Below are 21,940 nucleotides of genomic sequence, written 5' to 3' on the forward strand. Positions count from 1 at the left end.
CAGGGCTCCCACACACACACATGCACAGGATACAACACCAGTTGAACCGAAACTACCGCAACAAGTTGAAAAGCTCGAGCAGAGAGAGAGAGCGGCAAGAGAAAGTGGGAGAGGCAGTGAGCTAAAAGCTCGCTGTGAGACCGGCATTTTCTGCGGTATTTGCATTCAATTGACGATTGCAACGATTTTGATTGTGATTGTGATTGTGATTGCGATTCCGATGGCCTGTCAGCTGCAATTGACACTCAGACTGAATGGCCCGCCAAATCGGTTTTGTCCACTGCCAACAGGAATAAGCCACCGAATACCCTGGAACTCGAACATCCCTCACAGCGATTTAGAATACTTATTTAAGTGTCTAGTGTGTGTTTAAATATTGCAGATTCAATCATTATAGGAACTTATTGGATAGTATAAAGTCGTTTCTTTGTTTGTATATTTATAACATCGAATTTATTTCTTTTTTCCAGGGTATATCTGCATAAAATGTTCGATGCAATAGAAAACAAATATCAATAGCAAGGCAGCCCATTTGATCACAATATATTCCGTGTTACATTTTAGTGTTATGGATGCACATTTCGATTGGAACTAGCCTCCTCCCTTGGGCGCCACATTTCGCAGTTGGTCGAGTGACTCGTTTCGCAATTGAAGTCGTATGCAAATTGACGCAAATTGCCCACGCTCACGTTCACACGCTCATCGTCCCGATCGTGGGCGATCACCGGCGGCAGGGATCCGCAGAAGAACTGGGCGTAGCTAAGGTGGAACAGCTGGGGCGCCGTGAACTGCCGCTCGAAAGTATACGGACGGTACTCGAACTTCCGGGAGTCGTGGTCCAAGCCAAAGAAGGAATCGTAGGCCAGTTGCAGGCCATTGAGATCCGCCAGGCGTTCTTTCAGCGAGACGAATGGTGGCTGCTCCGCACACTTAAGTGCATCCCGGAAAGTCTGCGACTCCCGGATCTCCAAGCCCACAGGTGACTCATTTCCGGCGGCATCGAAGAGTATACCTTCCTGTTCGAAGGCGTGGTTCATCTCGTGGCCCATCACTGCTCCCAATAGACTGTGCTGGAAGATGGCGTGCTGTCGGTGATCGAACAGAGGCCACTGCAAAAACTCCATGGGAACGGTTATGGTGTTTCTTTCGTTCTCATAGAAGGGAGAAGTACGGGCCTTGCGCACGTTGTCGTTGACATAGTAGTGCCGCAGATCCACTCGAGAATCCCTTTCAAGCAGTCCAGCATTCTGGAGACGGGTTCGCAAGGCCAATGCTTCAAGGAGATTGGCCAGAAAGTTTGTCATGGTGAAATTAGCACTTCGATAGTGATTGTTATAGAACTCGGGGAATTTCTCCTCTGGTAAATTTCCAATTTTAATCTGAATACCTTTTAACTTTTCTCTTACATAGGCCAACTGGTCGGGCGTAAGTTGCAGGCGATTGGCATCTAAGTATTTCCGAAAAGTTGCCTTTAAGTTGGATAAAATCTCCTGTAGCTTCTGGGTATCCTGCTCCCGGTTTTGGTATATAAATCGATCATAGATGTAGTTCATGCCCAGGGGAAGATAGGCACGCATGTGGTGAATGCAGCTCCTTGGGTTCCGCTCCCTAGGCTCTGACTCCTCAAGTAAAACATACTGGCGTGCACGAATATAGGTGTCCTTAGGCTCACTCGAGAAATCCCGTAGGAAGCGAAAACATTCCCGCAAATACTCCACATCACTCACCTCGAAGGTCAGACGATCGAACTCTTCAGTGTGGTTCCCACCCAATAATTCAATGAAAAAGGAATGTGGAATGGGGATTTGCCGCCTTAATTCACTGTAACTCCATGTATATACCAAAGGATTTTCTGCACGATACTCAGCCTGAAGCTGATGCATTTTCTCCACCAGTTCAAACACTCCCCACGTGTACCACTCTTCTTCGTAAAGTCGCATGAGCTGCAAGACCCGCAGGTCACTATATTTGGCAGACGGATCGGGCATCTTAATCTGAACAACCCACCCCATGGAATCATTGGCGGCCACATCAACTCGCTCATCAATGAACACACCATTCAAGCCGTCCACGAGGAACTTTTTAGGGTGCAAGGTCCAGTGATTAACCAGTTCTTCTGGACGGGGATTCCCGTGAAGCGTTCGCGCATCCGCCGTGCAGGCCTTGTAGTACAGTCGCATTTGTCCTATGAGTCGGGGTGCCAGTGTATCGTTTTCTCCCAAGTGGCTCTCCATGAACTCCACCATGGCACTGGCAAACTGATCCTCGACACGTTCGAAGTTGTCCACATATTCAGAGGCACTGGAGAAGCCACCGCAGGCAAAATTCCAGAAATTCGTGCATGGCGATGTTGTTCTGTTCAGATTACTGTGAATATCGTTCGCCGTTGCAACGTTGATGTCCACTAGCGCCTGGATGGGAATTAATAATGCCACCAGGCAACAGCACAGCAAAAGTAAACTGCCCATTAAGCTCGCTCGATTTATACTGAATAATTAATGAAACAACAGATTATCGCAACGCTCTGCTGAGCTTGGACACCTTCGATCTGGCGATCGAGCTTTGGGACTGATAGTGACAACTCGGTCAATACTAGATTCCCTTTTGAAATGTAGACCAATTCCCCGCCTAATTAAATGTAGCTGCCACCTTTACAATTTATATAAAACCGCTTGCTGACTACATTAATCAGAGCTTAACGTTTATTGAATCTTAATTACACCACTGTTGTAGTTCAAAATTCAATCGTTCGCTAAGACAGTTCGCAATATAAAACAGGTAATCGCGTCGGGACTACCCCAACTATATGTCACAAGCTTATAGTCTACTTAACCAAACTGGATCTAAGGTGTTCACTTCTTGAACTTTTGCTTCTTTCCCGCATTCGCTCCCGCCGTGGACTTTTTCAGCTGGCCAATCTGTTTGGATTTTTGCTTCAGCTTGTTCTGCTTCTTGATGGGCTTCCCTTCCAGAATGGGCACGTCGTCGATATCCACTCGCGGCGCCTTGGCCAGCTTGGCGCTTGCCTTGGCCGGCTGTTTTCCTTTCGGCTGTGGCTTATTTTTCGGTTCCTTAGCTGCTGGTTTAGTAGGGGACTTTGTGCCATTGACCGTCGGCTTTTTGGCCTCAGGTTTAGCTGGTGAAGCGGATCCATTTTCCTTGGGTTGCGTTGCTTGGTTCTTTTTATTTAATGGTTTTGCATCTGAATTGGAAGCTGGAGTTTGGCCGTTAGTTTGGTTTTTTTTAGGTGTTGGTTTAGAAGGTGCCTCGCTTCCATTTGTTTTCTCGGCTGGTGCCTGGGCTTTCTTCTCTTTCTTCTCCGCCGGCTGTTCTGGCTTTGGCTTTTTGGGCGCCTTGACGGGCTGCTCAAACACCTTGGCCACATACTTGGTCTTGCTCTCTTCTCGCTTCTTCTTTTTCAGCTCCTGTTCGATTTCGGTGAAACTCGGTTTTCCGGCACGTTTGCCCAACAGCTTTCGGGGACCCTTCTCCTTTGACGCTTCCTCCTCCTCCTCAGGCTCAGCAGCCGCTTCAGTAGTGGCCTCCGCCTCGATGGCCTCGTCCAGCTGCTTCTCATCCTCCTCCTGCTGCTCCTTAGTTATAGGTATGGTGTTAGAGAATTTCTTAAGCTTGGCCACGTAGAATCCGTCCATGTTGTGGGTGTGCGGGTAGTAGCGCTTCGTAAGGTTTAAGCTAGGATGGAACCGATGCTGCCGGAACTTGGTGAAGCCCTCTACGCCGAAGTCCAGACCAGTGGGCACAAGTTTGACATTTCGCTTCTTTAATGCATAGTCGATAACCCATTCGTTCTCCTCGGGCAACACTGAGCAAGTTGAGTAGACAATGTAGCCGCCAGTTGATGACTTCGCATCCGTACAATCAATGGCAGTCAGCAGGAGCTTCCTCTGCAGGTTGTAGCACCTTTGCACATCTACTTCCGACTTGGTGGTCTTCACACTGGGATCCTTGGAAACGACGCCAGTTCCTGTGCAAGGAGCATCAAGCAGGACGCGGTCGAAGCCAGTCATTATATTCCGGAACTTTGTGCCGTCTTCGCAGCTGACCACAGCATTCACAATTCCCAGGCGATGGAAATTGGCAACAATGGCCTTGATGCGATCCCTGTTAGAATCGTTGGCGAAGAGCACACCAGTGTTCTTCATGATACTTGCGATGTGGGATCCCTTTCCACCTGGGGCCGAGCACATGTCCAGGATGCGTTCGTTCTCCTGGGGGGCGAGTGCCATTACAGGCAGCAGCGAGGAGGCGCCCTGAATCATGTAGTGGCCAGCCAGATACTCTGGAGTTGCACCTAGCGGCACCTGTGAGTTAAAGACAACCAATCCCACTTTCGTCCATTTGCCAAGGGGATCCAAGTTGACGCCACGATTGATCAGAGCTCCGGCCAAATCCCTACGACGTGTTTTTAGAGTATTGGTCCGTATGGTCAGGGGACGAGCAATCTAAAAGAAAACATATTAATTATTAAACATTTGACTATAATTTTTATAAAATAAACTAACCTCTGAGGCCTCCAGATATTCCATTAGCTCTGTCAGCGGCAACATGTCCATCAGCTTCTCCATCAAAAACTCGTTGTAGCTGTAATACAAACACAGATCCCTGCGCAGCAAATCGATGTACTCCCCGCGAGACCTATCCGCCTGGCGATACTTTTTAAAGTCGGATAAAACCAAGCTGACGTCCTTAATGCGCTGTTGCACTTCCTGCAGGGTTAGGTCCTTCTCGGTTTCTTCGCCTTCGACGGGTAGCTGGAAAACATCCTGCCTGTCAACGGTTTCCAACATTTCGTCGTCGGCCAGTTGGGCTTCCTTAGCCTCGCGCTTTTTGAGTTTCTTGTTTGCCCGTTCGATAGGCAGCTTGTCATCATCATCATCGTCGTCCTCATCCTCCTCTTCGTCACTGTCTGCCTGAACACCATCTTCCTCGCCTGATATATCAAAGTCATCGTCGGAGTTGACATCATCATCATCGGAAAGATCGGCCAGCTTGCCAACCTGAGCGGTGTCGTCGTCAGATTCGTCCTCTTCCTCGTCTTCCTCCTCTTCCTCTCCAGATTCTTCTTCTGCTTCCAGACCACCGTCGTCGTCAGAGTCGTCCTCCAACTCATCTTGGGAGCCGTTCTCCGCCTCCTCATCCTCATCCTCATCCTCCTCCTCGGACTCCGTTTCTGGCTGCTTTTGTTGCTTCTTCTGTTTTTTCGGCTTCAGCCAGGCATCGTTGTCATCTGTAAAGCCCTTGGGAGCTGTGGATTTCTGGCTCTGCGTGGCCGGCACCAGTTGAGGCACCTCCTCATCGGAGGATGCAACCTGTTGCTCCTCTTCATTGTCCTCTGGATCGCTGTCGCTGTTGTAGGCCGTCTTCCTTTTAGCCGGTTGCGGTAGCTTTCCCTTAGCTTTCTTCTCCTGCAGTTTGGCCTTTTGGACCACTTTCTTCTGCTCCCGCTTCACAAATCTCTGCTTCTGTCGGTGGGAGAGCTTCTTGTCCTCCTCTTCCATGGGAGCTGTGAATTAAAACATTTGAAATGAACACCCGAACGATGGGGTAATATTGACCAGCACTCACCAAACGATTGTTTGCGAAAAACAGGCGGTCCTTGTTTGCGGGCCTTGCGTCCAGGTCCCTTCTTCGGTTTGTCACTATATTCCGCTTTCCGACCCATATTTTTAACTTAATTTATCCGGTTTTTTGGAGCAGAATTTAGTAAAAACGTGAGCAGTTCGATTTTGCTCCACGTGCGCCGCTCAAAAGACAGCGAGTGTTTTCCAGCACTGGTCACAGGGAACTGCTTAAGCCAGTGCTGGCGACTTTTTAGCTATAACTACCTGGGAACTATGTTTTCTATCCAAAATATGGTAATTAATAAACTATTTATAATTTACAATATTTTTTTCTCGGATTAGGCTTGATTGCGCTCGAGCTAATTAGTAAGGTTACGTATATAAATAAATATAAATTTGTTGGAGACAAATCCAAGTTTTAATTTAACTTTTCTAGCTATTCGCACTCAGCTGTTTAGCAGCACTCAAACCTCAAAGAGGTAAACTAAGGGGCAACATAAATTAAAGAAATCAGGAAAAAAGGATTTTATGAATACATTTTGTGCTTATTGCCATCAAATATTAAGACAATTCGAAAATTGAATTTATTTTAAATAACTGTTATGGGGGCTGCCAACTTGATACGAATCGCGGTTCATTGGCAACCCTGTCCGATTTCATTGTGTTGGTGAATGCCCGTTTCAAATGACTGCGCCTTTTTGCGAAAAATACAATTAGTTGCAATTATGGCTTACCAGGACAAAATAACAGAATTTAAGCACTGGGCCACTAGTCTAGGATGCCCGCCCACTGCCCTGCCGACCGATGATGCACTCCGAAGGTAAGTTACATCTGTATTATTAAAATCACCTACTATTCATACTTAAAACCCGCCTATTGCTGCACAGGATTTTTAAGTCTGGCTCTAGTTTACTTTTGGACCAGCTGCAATCCCGCATCCAGCCGGTGGAGTACGTGCGGGAGGTGCGCGAGAACCTGCTGATTGCCCAAGTGGCTCGCTATAAGGATAAAATGGTGCCGGTGGCTTCCAGGAGCTTCCAGCCACCGGAGCTCCAGAGGTACCAGAAAATACAGGAGCTGAAGAAGTACAAGGAGAAGGCGAATCAAGAGCTGACGGAGGCCCGGAAAGAGTATCAAAAGGTATCCGCCGTCATCAAAACCAAGAGTGGGTATAAAATTAACATAGCTAGACATTAATCTCATCCGGTGAATCCCCCACAGACATTCAAACCATCAGTGCCGAGAACCGAAAGCAACTGCTTGAATCCAAATGCAATATCCTTGACCTAAAGCTGGAGGCACTGAATAAAAACTACGACCAGGAGTTAAAGAACAAGGTCCAAATCTTGGCCACCACGCCTGTGAAGCTGAGTGCCAAAAATGCTAGCGAGGCGCAGGCTGCAAGGGCTGTGGAACAGGCTCTCAAGCAGCTGGAGACCTTCTACGCAATGTGTGACGAGGGCAATGCGGTGAACAATTTGGCAGATGCCAAGCAGCGTTTGTGGGATGAGATGCGGAGCACCTTCGCGGATATTCCCAACGCCCTGCTTCTGAACGTTGTGATGAAGATCAAAGAGGAGCAGCTGCAGCACATCATGAAGCTGAATGAATCCAAAAGCAAGTGCACAAATGCAAAGCCTCCGCTAAGTAACTTCGAGGTCAAGTTACTAAAAACCAAGGCGGATATGCTGGGTCTGGCGGCCAAATATTTCGGGGCACAAAAGGAGCTGGAGCAGAAGGAGGAGCGCTTTTGCCAGGACTACAGCGTCTTTGTGGACAAACTGCAATCGAAGGTATACAGTTTCAACAGCATTAGTTTGGGCGACGAAGAAAATGCGGATGAACTGATCAGCGACTATCTGGTGCAGTACAACATGAGCAATTTCAATCGCTCCCAGAACGAATTCCTTCGCGAGCAGATTGAGCAATTGCGTCTGGAACTAGAGGCGAGTGCCAAGCAGCTGGAGAACCACGATCTAAAGCTAGGCTCTGTGAAACACGTTTACGGCGAAATAAATGTCAGCATCAATCGTATCCAGCGGGACATGGTGCAGCTGTCGCAGATCAAGGAGAAGATCCTCTTTTCCCGAAATATGATGAAGAACCTGCTGGACGATATGCAAGCGGCTACACAAAAACAAAACGCCAAGTCCCAGCTGATGAGCACCAAGCTAAAAGTCAGCAATATGTCCATCTTAGGAGCGGAGAGTTTCTGTCTGGCTAATGATAGCGTGTTCTCCAGCACCAAGGTGGAGTTCGATGGCAATTGCAGCGCAATAAACTCAACGATGCGTCGCAGTTTTGACAACAAAACGTTACTGCCGGGCGGAGCAGCCTCCACCACACTGCTGGCTGCATCCGGAGCCACGGTACCCTCGCATTTGCTGGAATTCAATACCTTTTTGGAAATACCGCTGGAAAAATTCAGTTGTACGCCGCGCGCCTGGTGAGAACATTCCTTCGTTGGATGTGCTATTTCCAATTAATCACGAGTTCATGTTTTTTCCGACAGCTCCTTCCTGTTGTCCGCCAATCCGCTTATCGTCGAGGCTCAGGAGTTGGTCTCCACCGTTCAACTGGCCCCAGGCTATTTGCTAACACCCTTCGGCGCCCTGCAGGAAGTCCGAAAACGCATTTTGTGGGCGTCAGCAATTGCCGCACACACGTCTGACTTGAAATTGAATTTGCAGCCGTTAATTGGTAAGCTCGATTCCGACATTTTGTCTCATATCCGCCTGATAGGAAACGTATCCCCTTGCTTCCCAGTTGATCCACACGATTTGAGACTGAAGGCGGTTCGTCAGCACGAGGAAATTGACCAATTGCTGGACAACCTGATGGCCATTGGGGTGAAGACTCAGTTACAGCTGGATAGGGCCCAGCGCATCTACCAGTTCCTGCTCGAGAATCCCTTGCGACGCTACGTTCCACCTAGTAAACGATTCAATAATGGCAGCTTTGCGGACTACGAGTCCGAGTTCAATCTCTACTATCGCATGGCCACTAATGAGAGTTCGATTCGGGCGCCACCTAATTAAGTGTGTTATTTATATTGTGGATACTTTAACCCATTCAAATTTAAAATTACATGAATACCTTGTTAGAATGAAAAGGCGACCTTTTTTGATTTTTTAAATATTTTTATTCATTTTTTTTTTGTTAATTTTGGTTTTCTGTTTTGTCATTTTTTTTGTTACAAAGTCGAAATTGATTTTACTCACACCCACACAAAAATTTGGGTAAAAATGTCTTGTTATTCAAAAGAATTTCTCATTGTGCTTATGAGCTAATAATGTACACAACTTTTGTTGCCTTTTATTCGAATATGGATTTTGCCTCGATTATGGGGTTGAGATATTTTTTGGGGAATAGTGTAGTGTGTCGAGTTGATAGATTTGCGTAACGAAAATACTTTATTATTATTAAATAAAAATAAAATATCTTCTCAATCGTCGAAGCAAAATCGGAATGCTTGTGATGTATCTTGCTTAGAGTAAAGTATTTAAAACATATACAGTGCCAGATGAGAAAGCAAAACGGACGGGATCAAGGTGAAATGCATCGTTTACGGCTTGAACGGTTTGAAGTCCAATTTCGGATTGAGTTCGGCTCTAAGGTGCTAATAAATTATAGTCTAGTTATCGTTGGCCCTTCGCTTATCATACTTAACTTAAGACATAATATTGGACGTACAAAAATGGGGCTGGACTATACGGAAACGGAAGCAGAAACAGAAGCTACAAAACGAACTGAGAACTGGATGTGGGTAGGTGTGTCCGAAATCGTTTGAGACATCTATTGCGCGGTTACACGATGTTTGTTTTTGATATATCTACTTTATATATGTTTATGCATTCGAGGGCTGGTTGATGGATTGGACCTGAAGCGCTTGGAGTCGGCGGCCGTGGGCCCATTGGCTTATCTGGCGAAGAGCAGTGCCGCCAGGATGCCCACCAGAGCGAACGAAGTGGCGGACACATCCTCGGCTCCGGCGATGTACGCCTGTCCACAGGCCGGTGGGCACACGGGGATGATCGTCTCGAAGAGGTTGACACGTGCCTCCGCCTCTCCGAAGCGATTGGTGGCCTTGCACACATAATCTCCGTACTGGCGCTTCTCAACGGTGATCACACGGAGCGTCGAGTCGGTGTACTCGTCGGCGGTGGCGAAGTGCGAGATGCTGTAGTGCTGGTTGTTGGCCAGCTGGATGTCGTCCTTGGTCCACACGATGGCCGGTGGCGGGTAGGCCTCGATGTGGCACTCCAAGTCCATGTCGTACTGCAGGGCCTGTCCCAGTCGCGGACGCGGCACGGTGATCACCGGGGCGAATTCCACCTCCACGTTGATGTTGCGCCTGTCGCCCTTGCTCACTCCGTTGTCGGCCACGCAGTAGTAGGTGCCGCGATCCTCCTTCTTCACCGACTTGATGCGCAGGGTGTTGCCCACATAGGTGGCACTATCTGAAAGACAAATTGGTTTGGATACGCATTAGTTATCTGGCTTATTGCAATTACATATATAGCTTTTAAGCTTCCTGTTACATTAAGGACTGACTGTATTTTAGAAGTATAATATATTGTACTCTTGTATATAAATATTTTATTTATATGTAGCTTTGAGTGTGAACTAAACGTGTTGGGATATTTAAAATGCCTAGTGATATTATAGTTCACTTGAATTCCATTATTCTTCGAATCAACATAGACAATTGCCCTTTTGAATGTGGTGTAACCATCGCCATTATAAGTTTAATCTTATCCGCTGTTTAAATGACGCGCGTTCAAGTGCGAACACATCCACTGGCCATTAATGGAGCAGCTCTAAACGCTCTCGGGGCTCAATCTATTGTGTTTGTGCAGCGGGGGCTGAGTCAAAAATCCGATTTTAATGAGCCAACCCGGGGCACATCCGTTGCCACTTGCGGGTGACCTTTTCCAGTTTTTCACTGTCCACGGACATGCTCTGTGGAAGGTGCCTTCGCCCAGAGAAACAATGGCAGCGTTAATGACCTCTAACAAGTAAAGCATTTTGTTTGGGCCTCTGCTCGTTTGCACTACCAACTAATTTTGAAAAACGGAGTATGCCAGCCACTGCACTTAGCCATGAGTGCTCTAAAGGATGGGGGCAAGTCCATGGGTTTGGGTGTGCGCCGAGCAACTGAACCGTGAACGTGAATGGCAATGGAAATGGGAATGGGAATAGGAATAGGAATTGCAGTACGAATGCCAAATGCCAAATGCGAAAGGTGCTCTGGGTTCATAACCGGAAGTTGGCTTAGCTCAACCAGGAACGAGGTGGTGGCTAGGGGGTGTGTGCATACATAGATATATGGTAGGTATACTGTGGTGTGTGCACGATGCAGTGGAAGCGAGTGCAATGAGCCTAGGGATCTGCTCCCTGCTCCACGCACACAGATACTCCCGGTTATGTGTGCGTGTCTGTGGCTGCTCTTCAAACATTTGCCAAAACAATTCAGGCTCAAACAATTGACACAAACTACATGGAGCAGAAGTACACAGCTAAAAACACTTGACACTTTATAAAGGAAAATTTGAGACCACAATATAAAAGCTAAACTAGGAGCACTTAAAGTGTATTTAAAGTAAAGCCAGATGTCATATAATTTCAGTAGATCGGCAAATACTTTAATTTCAAAGCATGAATTTATGGTATAACTGTTATGTTTCTTTGTTAAGCACTTTTTCTCAGTGGCGAAAAAGAGTTGGAATCCGATGGGATGCGGAGGAGCCGTAGAAACATCAGGAGCATTGACCAAAGCTCCGGAATGCCCTGAAAATATGTTTTGTGCGAATTGCACATAAATGCGGGCCAAACGCCGAAGGGGGAGAACTCGAGTGCGGCTTGTGCCTGCTCAACTGAAACATTTCAAATTAATTGCGCCTGGGAATCGAAGTAACACATTTCATTAAAATTGGATTGACAGCCCATGCCGCCCATTCCCTTCCACTCTAAGCCCATCACACTATGTGATGGCAATGGGTTAAGGCGGCGGCCCAGCAAACAACTGCATCGGTTGACGAACGTGAAATGGCATCATGATGCGGGCATCTGAGAAACCAGCGACTCACCAACCAACTCATTTCAATATTAGAAAAGCACACAGCAGCTGAAATAAACTCCCAAGCAATGTATGCATCTACTACTATGCATATAAATCCAAAGCAGACTTTATAAAGCGGGTGAAGCGCTGGAGGGGATTTGTTTAATTAGTCCAATGGAAGATGATTCACTTCGTATGGCAGTGTCGTGACAGAAATACACTTGTGTTCGTACAACTGGACGCCAGCACAGAGTAGATCCAGATGGTCTTTCGAAAGTGGAAATTTTGGAAGGATCAGGTACACCAACTGCAATCTGCTCTCAAAGCTATAGAAAATATCTGGGTAAGCATACAAAGCACCTACTACAACTTAGGCCCGAAATAAAGCGCACTCACATCAATAAAGACGCCAGTAGTTAAAGTTAACTCTAGTAGAATCAGTTGCGTTTGTAATTTCCGAGCGTTTACTGTGACTGCCCAGAGAGACCGGGCCCAAAACAGGTTCTTTCTGTATAAGTCTAGCCCAGAAGTCATCTCAGTGGCTGTTTGCTGTAGTTTTGTTTCTGTTTCTGTTTTGGTTTCGGTTTTTGTCCTATTCTCTACCTTGCAGCGAGCTGCGAGTTCAGCAGCCTGGCTGCAGCTCCAGATACTTTATGTATGTGTGGTGCACCAGCAGATAGCAGATAGCCCTTGATCGAATGCAGTTGCAATGGTTCACAGGCAGGGCACAGCCCACGCGAAATACAAATGCGCAGTCGCAACACGGTGTTAAATGCTGCCACTACTTTTTATTTCTTTTATTTCATTTCAGCTTTTGATGGACTACCGCACACTCAGCGCAGCGAACTGTGAAATGATATGCAAGTCAGGTAGGAAAGAGCCCAGGAATTTCGGAGCTTCTAACCTTTTCCCAAACATTTGTCGCCTGTAAACCGTTTTACCGTTCGAACAGCGAAACATGTGGAAACTATGAAAACCCCTTTTCAGTGAAGTGGAGTGGAGAAGAGTGGAGGTTGCGCATGCGCGTAAGTGGGGCGTGTCAGAAAGTGGCGATATTTAATTGCTAATTAGCTATGCGACACAAACAAAGAGCCGAGGGAGGAGAGCGAACACAGCTGCCAGTTTCTTGAGTACGAGGCATTTCTCATTCTCGGCTTGTACTCGTAATTAATGCAGAAAGAATGCCACGAATTGACTCCAGACTCAGACACAGACTCGAAGCTCGCGACACTTTTGAGGGTTCAAATTCATGAACTGGAGCATTGAGTCATTGAAACAGTACACCCCAAATGGAAGATGAATAGCTGGGTTATTCGAATTTGAGATAGTCAAGAGTCGAGGAATCGAAAACATTGTTGTAGCAGCCGAGCGGTCGAGTTACGAGTACCAGACTCATATATCACTCGCAAATGAGCTCAAGGCAAGGGTTCAGTTTTGGAGGATTGGATCTGAATACCTTCGTCGATGCTATTTGAACCCTGGTGTTTATCCTCTGTTTGCTACGCAATAATGGGCCGTTTCAATAACCAACCATTACGGATTGACAAATTAAGAGTGAATTTCTGTTCAATCAAACTAATGAGCGAGACTGCAGCAGCAAAGAGCCCGCATCGCAGGGACCCACAAAAGATGCATATTCCATACAGCATACAACATGCAGCATGCAGCATGGAGCGGAAACAGCTCGCTCCTCCGTATCATGCCAGCCATCATCCATCACACGGAATGGTGTGGAGTAATTTCAGTTACTAATGAGAGAATTAAAAACACTTTGCACCGGGCAGGATGGTGATGGTGATGGTGATGATGGTGCGTCCATCTCTGACTCGGCAATCTCTGACAACTAATGAAAGGAAAACAGAAACAGAAACAGAAACCGAAACAGGAAAGATGGCAAGATGGAAACTCAAAAGGTAATGAAAACCCCGACTTGGCAGGCGGGCGGGTCCACATTTGTTTTAGGCCCTTCCTTCGGGGAAACCTGTCTGGAACTCTCCATCTCCGCCTGCCCATCATGCGAAATGAAAACAACGTTGCTAACGCAACACCCCTTGTTTCTGTAGCCTGTAGCCTGGATCCCTCCGCTCCCTGGCCAAACAAGCAGAGAGATAAATTGTCAGTTGAAGGCAACGAAAAAAGAGCCAAAGAAATGGGAAATTGTGCAGAGGCAGAGGTGAGAATTCAGTTTGTTCTGTTGGGCTGGGAAAAAGGTGAGAAATGCAGGTAGATGGGTCCTAAAAGGATGCAACTTCGTTGCGCCGCTGCAGTGAAAACGGAAAATGGGAAATGCACGGAACAGGTGCAGGTGTAGGAGTAGCTGCATGACTATCATCCATATATGAACCGGCAAGTTATGAAAGTTCGGGTCTCCTGGCTTCCTGCTTGGATGACTTTCAATGAGCGCTCGCTTGGAAAATTGGTGACAAGTTGGGTTCGTGGAAAGGGTTGCTTGTTCTGCTACCGTTTCTAATGTTTCATAAACTACTTAAAGCGACAAAATACAAAAAAAAAAATAAGCCCGCCGCCGAACGCCATTTTGTGAGGTGGCAGAAACAACCACCAAAAAGGACTGGAAAAATGGAAATTGAGTGGCATGCAAAAAATATCCGCACCAATCACAGAGCCAGACGCTGTTTTTCAAACCCTCTTTTTTCCTCCCGTGGAGCGGGAAAACGTGTGACGACGGGCAACAGCAACTAGCCGAAATAACATTTGATGCAAGGCGCTTTCCCTTTCCCAGAAAGTCTAGGCCCGCGGCCATATTTGTTCTTTCCCCATTCAATTTCCTGCAATTTGGCCAGCAACTCCGGCGGAAAGTCTAAGGAAAATGCAGGAAGCTTCAGGAAAAGCCTGTCTCTCGCTCGTCTCGGTCTCTTCCAGGGCTCTTCAAATGTCAACTGATTCCATGAACCGAACGTTGCCATGTGGAAATTATGAATGTTAATGCAGCACGTCAACAATGTGTGACTCATCATAATTTAAAACACGGACTGGCAAAGGCAACAGCAGCAGCAAAAGCAAAAACCAAATGCCGAAGCGGGTGCGCTTTTAATGACGCTCCGCATTACTTGCGCCTGCTGCACACATCCCAACCGAAATGAAAAACCCAGTGCCAGGAACCCAAACCCAATCCCAGTTAGAGTTTCAATCCCAATCCCAACCACCCAACATATCATGGCTCCCGGGCATGTCACAGATGGGTCATGTCCCCCGTTCCCCTGCCATCCATCCATACGTGCCATCCAGTTTGGGTTGGCAAAAATCCAATTAAAAGAGTGCACACACTGTTTTGATTCTAACACGATTTTCCTATTTTTTTAGAGTAGCGCTCGTGTATCAATGGATGCTTCACTTAAACGGGGATTGATTGCATTGTGATGTGTGTGCATTGAAAATGCTTGTGCTCAATCAGCAAATACCGAATTGCAAACTGCAAACTGCAAGCTGCAATTGCAATAGCGTGCGTAAAAGTTGATTTAGATGTTTTATGTGTTATGTGTGCTCTGTGTTTAGATTTCCCTTTTGCAACCGTAAAATACACATATACCAAATTTAAGAGCGAAACCGCTGGTAGCAGTGCAGTTACTTGGGTTAACTTGGCTATATATTGTTACGGAGAACCACTTCACCAACTTTCTTTTATGACTATTTTTCCTTCCCCAACGAAATGAAGTGCTTTCTTGGCCCAGAAGTCAAGTGGTTTGAGTTGATTAAACCCACGAAGAGCTTTAACGCAGCCCTTTTCCCCCGCCGCCGACAGCTTCTTTCATTGATTGCCCAGGAACACCTGGTAAATGCAGAAGCTGCACCCAGCGGCTGCACTGCCTCCCACTTTTGCACTCTTGTGGAAAAATTGCATGGCTCTGCAAATTTGTCGCCTCTTCCTGTTTTGTCACCCAAACTCATCACGGAACATCAACATCAACTTGGTTGTGGCATGATGTGGAATGGGATGGTATGGGATGGGATGGCTTGGATGGGTGGATGGGCGGGGAAAGGGCTTCACTTGTTCGGGCTGATGCCGCTGTAACCGCCGTGCTGCACATACTCGCACATATCGAGCATATAACAAGCTCTTGAGACATGTGAATGCACCCACTTTGGTGGGCCTTCGCCTTGAAACCGCACCGAGTGACATGGATCCACCCTCCGTACTTCGATGCCCGGAGTCCGGACAGCAAACCACCCACAATTCGCAGTGTATAGCCCACCGAACGACAGACAAAGCCACAGACGCTGTGTTGTTGACTTTTGAAAAGTGATTTTCCTCCTCGAGTAGTACATTATAGCTGGCCGAGAGTTATGCCGCCTGGTATGCCATTTATTGGATTACACTCCACTCCACTGCGCTGCACTCCCTTCTTCTTTCTCCTTTCTCTGGCACAAGGGCAGTCAATTGCAGACTGTACTTGCTCCGGCTGGGAATCATAAATCAGGAATTGTAAACCAGGGAATTGTAAGGAAAACTATTAAAATAGCAATTATGCCAAAAAAGAGAGCTGCAAGAAGGCTGACCGACGTAAATCCCCTGTGAGCCGAGTGCCTAAACAAATATTGGCTAAGTCGCAGGGCAAACAATTCTGATTGCAGGGAGAGGTGAGTTGGGTTGGAAAAGCCGCGTGTCCTTTTGTGTGAGAATGCGAGTGTGATAAGGATTAAAAAGCCGGTCTGAAGGTGAAACATGCAGCCAAGAGTGCTAAACAAATAAGGGAATTGCCACACCAGAAATGTATGCAAAGTGAAAGGGATTCTCGCAGGGAAAACGGATCTTGGGTGGTTATTTATTCAGTTCGAAATACTCGTATCTACGCTGCTTTCGTAGATAGGAGTGTACTTGTATACATATTGTACTCGATGCTAGTTGATGTACATAGAAGTAGGACCAAATGGATACCCTGTTATCACGGGGCTTCGGTAATTCTACTCTTATCATGTACCAGGAACTTAGGCATCTAAGAGACAGAAAACTGGGTAGAAACATTCAGACAGAGGGAAAGTGGGACGATTTGGTCGTGCACTTCGACTATTAACTAACAAGTTATTACTTCGAGCTGAGTGAGTGCCGCAAAGGGCTGGCTTCTCTGGCGATTCTCCGCTTTTTGCGGCTGACTGAAAGCCGCCAGTTGGCCCCATGAAATGGCCATGTTGACCAAGTGGTCGTTGCCCCAGCAACCAACATTTACAAACAGGTTTTCCTGCTACAACGCTGCTTCTACGTCATCGCCGTTTATCGTTCCATGTTTCATGTTCTCGTTTCGCCATTGCCTTTGACTTTGAGTTGGCCATAAACAATGCAGCCCACTGCAAACAGGAAGAGGAAACGGCAGCAGGACAAATAAAAACAGGGCCACCATCAAAGGATTCGCCTCCCTTCCCCGAGTTGCCACTGCCACCGCCAGTGCCACACCCCGCTCCTCTAATTGCGAGTGTGCCAAACCTAATTGCTTGCAAATATTTTGAAACTCAAACACACAGCTGCCGCCGGTGGCCTGTGGCATCTGAGGAATTTCATTATGCACAGCAAGCGAATATGCATGATTTCCATTATCCATCAATTTTAAGGGGGCAACTAATCTCGTGCACGGCCTGTTGAGATCTCGAGTTTAGCATCAATTGCGCATCGAAATGTTTAAGCATAAATACTATTAACATTAAGATTGGCACCCTTGCGTTTGATGGCGAAATTGGAGTACTTGATCTCATGCTCACTTGAGTCTAATTCGCAATTTGCCAGCAAACGCAATTTGCATGAAAGTTAATCAAGAATTTTCGCCGAGGGAGAGTCATCCGGAGCCATTCGATCCCATTCCCCATAGAGTTGGTTCAGGTTCAGTTCCAGGTTCAGACACCCCGAAATGATCTGCGCGAGATTCGAGGCAGCAGTTCACTACGCTCACACATAATTGAACAATTAAAGTTAATTTAGCATGATCCTCGATCCCTCGAAGAGCGATAAGCATCTGAAAGATTCTGCGCTTCCGTTCGGAACAACAATGCCTCAAAACGGCGACAGCTGCCCGCGTTTGAAAATTCAGCAAAAAGTGAATTCAATTTCGAGTTGCTTTCTTTGCAGCTATCAGCTATAAGCTATCTGGTATCTGCTATGAGCCATCTCTTGTTTTATTCGATGGGCCAAGGTGAGGTTTATTATGGCAGCGGTTTTTGCATGGAGCAGCACATATGGCGGATTGCCCCTGGTGCGGGGTTTTCAGGTGCCAGGTGCAAACACTGCACATGTCTGTGTTTACTCAATGGCCATCTACTACCAGCTTGGTTTGGCCATTCAATGTAACATAGCTGATACATACATGGGCTTAAAAAGTGAAAAATAACCAATCGATTTGCATGGCAACGCACAAATTGGCATGGACCCGGGTCCCTCAACACTCCGAACAGAACGCAGAACCAACCGGTGGACTGCTGAACGAGCGGAAACGCTTGATTAGGGGTTCCTCGCCGGGCAGCACCAGCCTGGGCGGGACGAAATGGGTTTTCCAACTGATGGGCTCATGGGCTCATGGGAGAGATCAGGGGTTGTTTAGATGGAGGGGCGCGGAAGGGCTCGAACCGCTCGCGGCTTGTTTGTTTGCATCTCTTACATTGTACTCGCCCCGGGAACCACCGACCTTTGTTTGGGTTACCTTTTTAGCTTGTAATTTATATATATTTTGTATACTTCGATTGTATTTTGCCGGCTATCAAAATAAGAATTATGTAGCCGTGAATTCGAATAGTAGGAAGGGGAAGGGGTGTGTTATCCAGGGCTGTGGGCCTGGGAGTTCTTTTCCAGGGGGCGCAGCCCATTTGCCATGCTCTCAGGATCCCTTTGTTTGCGTATGTTTGCTGTTTACTCGTTCCACCTCAGAGTTTCGTTTTTCAGCTTTTGCATTTTTTTATCCCACCCAAAAGCCCAGACCGTGTCTGATGTGTAAGAAACAGCCCTCTGCCGCCGCACCGTTTTTGCACGGGTTGTTTGTCCGGAGTCGCAGAGCCGCAGATGAGGAGACCCGGAGACCATCAAACGGTCCGTGGAACGTTTTCAAGTTGCGGAAGCAATTGCGCGTGCTGAAGTTGTCGAATGCCTCAGCAGCTCGAATGGGAATGGGATTGGGAATGGAAATGTGAAATGTGAAAAGCGGCACAAAGGCCGTGCAGTCGGAGCTCCTCGTCACGCCCACCTCTGGGTACACCTCTATATCCTATGGCCATGGAACTGCACCTCCCACCCCCCAATCGTGTGATGGCCCTTGGAAAACATTTGACTCGGCTCGTTGGCGCATTTCAAAGCGCTGCTGGACGTGGAACTGTGCTGCTCTGTTTGCCTAAGCGCTTTAAATTAGAGCGTGGAAAAGTGTGAAACTCCTGGCAAATACTGGACCTCAAACCCAGGGCCCTTTGATTTATGGCGGAATGAAGTTAAGCCATTCCTGGCCAGCCGTGCCGTGGAGCGTATCCAACTGGTTGCGGTTGGGTTTTATAGCTTGCTCGCGGGCACGCCTGGTTTTTATTTCAATTTATTTTTTGTTTTTAACCAAAGAAGGAGCCCTCAATGTCGTGGCAATTAAAGATTGCACAAGCCAGCTGATAGATACCAAGCCGCGGGAATTAAGCTGGCTATCGGATATACTCGTATGTAGTGAAGCCAGGTAGGGTGTGTCCGCGAGTCGGTTCTGGGTAATGAGTAACTGACGGATTAGTTACACTAATTGCTTTCCAAATGACGCTGCAATCTTGTTAAGGACAGCCATTATGTCTGCATGAGGGTCAGAGTTCAGGTAAAGATCGCATAGTGATCGCTGTGGAACAGCAGCACCTGTATGGGATTAACCTAGCGAGCGGAGAGGAGAAGGTTCTATTGTTCCATCTACCTGGGCACCAAATTACTTTAGTGTTTTATTAGCTTTCCTCTTCCTTTCGAGAATTTCTGGGTGGACAAGCAAACGCAAACAATTTGTAGATAGCATTTGCACTTGTCCGAAACGGAGTTTCCCAAGAAGAATGGACCGATTTCTTGGAATGGGAGGAACATAAAGAAGGTGAAGAAAAATATATACATTATTTTTGGTATATACCCGCTATGTGAGTTTTTTTTAAACTCGACAAGTGCACGGCTCAGAAATTTCGTTTGTGCACTGTTTTGCGCAAATGACGATAACACATTTTTCTGATCATTAAATGAACATGCTTTTATTTATAAAAAATCCAAATATTTGCATGTCCCATACGCGTGCTAGTTTCTTCACAAATAATGATTAAAAATTGAATATAAAATCGAAAAAGTTAGAAGTCAATTCCTTATACTCGTGTAGTATGTATGCTATAACAAATATCAATCTAGCTTTTCTTCCATAACTTAATGTATTCTTGAGCTAACAAACTGGCTAAAAATTGGGTTTTCCCTTGTTATTTGCTTAGAACCCTTTGCGAAACAATCTTAAAATGGCAAAACAGGTAAACAAAGGGTAGCATGTGTGCTTTTTCGAACTTCCGAAGGCGGAAAACGGCCTAAAAGGCAGCGCAAAAAGAAAAATCAATCTGCTGTTGCGAAACTCAGCCCTCGAAACAGGTGGGGTGTGAGGTGTGGGGGGTGGCAGGGCTAGACCCCGTTTATAAGAACAGGCAGACCAAGTCGAGTAAACAAAACTGAAAACTAAGGTGACGCCTGAGTGAGTCACGGTCACTCACACTGGAGACCAGAGCCCCCAATACCAGTTAGAGCCCCCATTCCCAGCCAAAAGCCAAAGCGGGACGGACAGAGCGACCTGCCCAGAGAGCGGGCGCCCATGGAGCGAAGAGAGCAAAGAGAGAGAGCGAGAGTTGGAAAACGCGCCCCAACAAACGAAAGCTGACTTAGCCAGCGTACCCAAGATAATCACGAATCACCCACAAATAACTGACGAAACTCACCAGTTGGCAGAATGGCATTGTTCTCGCGCCTCCAGGTGATGGTGGGTGTGGGATAGCCGCTGGCGTAGCACTCCATCTGGACCTCGCTGCCCTCGCTGGCCACCACCGACTGCGTGGAGTTGTCCGAGATGACCGGGGGACGGCGCACAGATAGCTTCACCTCGGCGCTCACTTTGTGGACGGTGGATATCACCACTTGGCAGGTGTAGGTGCCCGCGTCCGTCTCCTGGATGTCCTTGATCTGCAGCTTGTAGGTGGACGAGTTGGGATCGTAGCGCAGCGAGAAGCGCGAATCCTTGATGACCAGCGTGGAGCCCGTGGAGAGGAAGACGGGATCGCTGTCCGTCTTCAGGAACAGCACGTTGTACTCTTTGGCATACTGTACAGAGCAATCGAACTCCACAGTGCCGCCAATATCCTTGATCTGCTCCTGCGTGATGTAGGATATGGTCGGGGTTCGCTGGGCCAGCGTCTGCTGCACGAAAATGGCCAGGAGCAGGGTGCTCCACACGCAGTTCGAGATACTCGGGCGCCACATCTCAGAAGTTGACTTTTAGCACCACACCCTGCAAGCGCGCGATTCAATATATATAGTTTCCCAAGAGCTGCGCTCCAAGATCTCAATCTTCTCCAGAGAGGGCGAGAGCGCGGCGAAGACGTCTCCAAAAAAACCGAAGACAACTATCGCCGTTTCGTTCTTGTGCACACCTAACGCGGATGCTGAACTGCAGTCTCCACACTTGTCTTCTCGCTCTAAGCTGGTTTCAGACTTCTCTCGATCAGTCACGAGTTTTGGCCAAGACGGAGGTAACGCGCCGGAGAGTCAACTGCACAGTTCGAAAGTCGCGAAACGAATGAATCTCAGGCTTTGAAAAGTGCGCCCTCAAGAGCGCGAGTCGCCTGGAGATGGGCACTTGAAATGTGCCTAATAAAGGCGGCAGTGTTATCGGTGCGGAACTCTGCTAACATCATAGCGCAGACTCAAATCGTCGATAAATATGGTTGATATATTAAGTGGAGACATGCACCCCCAAATCAAGTGGCAGCCACAGTGATCAAATGGCATCCTCAAATTAATTCGAAATTTCAAATTTGAATACAGAAATTTTTTTTTTTTGTGATTGTTTAAAATGCTTTTTTATTTAGTTTTCTCCGTTTTGTAATTTTATTCAGTAGTTATGTATAAGTTCTATAAATGTCGGATTTTCTCTATGTCGTGCTCTATGCCGTTACGATTATATGGTATAACTTTTCTTGTATGAATGCATATTATAAATGGATAATATATATAAATCGTGTTTAGTTTTTCGTTTTAGTGTTCAACATTGGGTTTCTCTTTCATGTGACTCAAATAGTTGTTGGCTTTATCGTATCTCAAAGTGTATATAAT

The 21,940-nt window shown here is 46.9% G+C and overlaps 4 protein-coding genes across 4 annotated transcripts; 1 reads left to right on the top strand and 3 right to left on the bottom strand.

Moving 5' to 3' along the window:
• Window positions 1-472: 472 nt before the first annotated feature.
• On the bottom strand, window positions 473-2,622 carry LOC6530097 (neprilysin-1). The gene has a single exon (XM_002091007.4). The coding sequence runs from the start codon at window positions 2,466-2,468 to the stop codon at window positions 567-569; it is 1,902 nt and encodes a 633-aa protein (XP_002091043.1). The 5' UTR covers window positions 2,469-2,622; the 3' UTR covers window positions 473-566.
• Window positions 2,623-2,680: 58 nt separating this feature from the next.
• Window positions 2,681-5,781, bottom strand: LOC6530098 (25S rRNA (cytosine-C(5))-methyltransferase nop2). Its single transcript, XM_002091008.4, has 3 exons — window positions 5,587-5,781; window positions 4,524-5,524; window positions 2,681-4,463 (listed from the first exon to the last, which is right to left on the bottom strand). The coding sequence occupies exons 1-3, from the start codon at window positions 5,681-5,683 to the stop codon at window positions 2,853-2,855; spliced, it is 2,709 nt and encodes a 902-aa protein (XP_002091044.1). The 5' UTR covers window positions 5,684-5,781; the 3' UTR covers window positions 2,681-2,852.
• A 453-nt stretch (window positions 5,782-6,234) lies between these two features.
• On the top strand, window positions 6,235-8,694 carry LOC6530099 (augmin complex subunit dgt5). Its single transcript, XM_002091009.3, has 5 exons — window positions 6,235-6,402; window positions 6,470-6,747; window positions 6,804-8,028; window positions 8,095-8,282; window positions 8,349-8,694. Exons 1-5 carry the CDS (start codon window positions 6,254-6,256, stop codon window positions 8,618-8,620), a joined length of 2,112 nt encoding a protein of 703 aa, XP_002091045.2. The 5' UTR covers window positions 6,235-6,253; the 3' UTR covers window positions 8,621-8,694.
• A 167-nt stretch (window positions 8,695-8,861) lies between these two features.
• On the bottom strand, window positions 8,862-21,417 carry LOC6530100 (lachesin). Its single transcript, XM_002091010.4, has 2 exons — window positions 20,551-21,417; window positions 8,862-10,042 (listed from the first exon to the last, which is right to left on the bottom strand). The coding sequence occupies exons 1-2, from the start codon at window positions 21,086-21,088 to the stop codon at window positions 9,501-9,503; spliced, it is 1,080 nt and encodes a 359-aa protein (XP_002091046.1). The 5' UTR covers window positions 21,089-21,417; the 3' UTR covers window positions 8,862-9,500.
• Between the last annotated feature and the right edge of the window lie 523 nt (window positions 21,418-21,940).

Source organism: Drosophila yakuba, chromosome 2R, assembly GCF_016746365.2.
Source record: "Drosophila yakuba strain Tai18E2 chromosome 2R, Prin_Dyak_Tai18E2_2.1, whole genome shotgun sequence".
Taxonomy (NCBI): domain Eukaryota; kingdom Metazoa; phylum Arthropoda; class Insecta; order Diptera; family Drosophilidae; genus Drosophila; species Drosophila yakuba.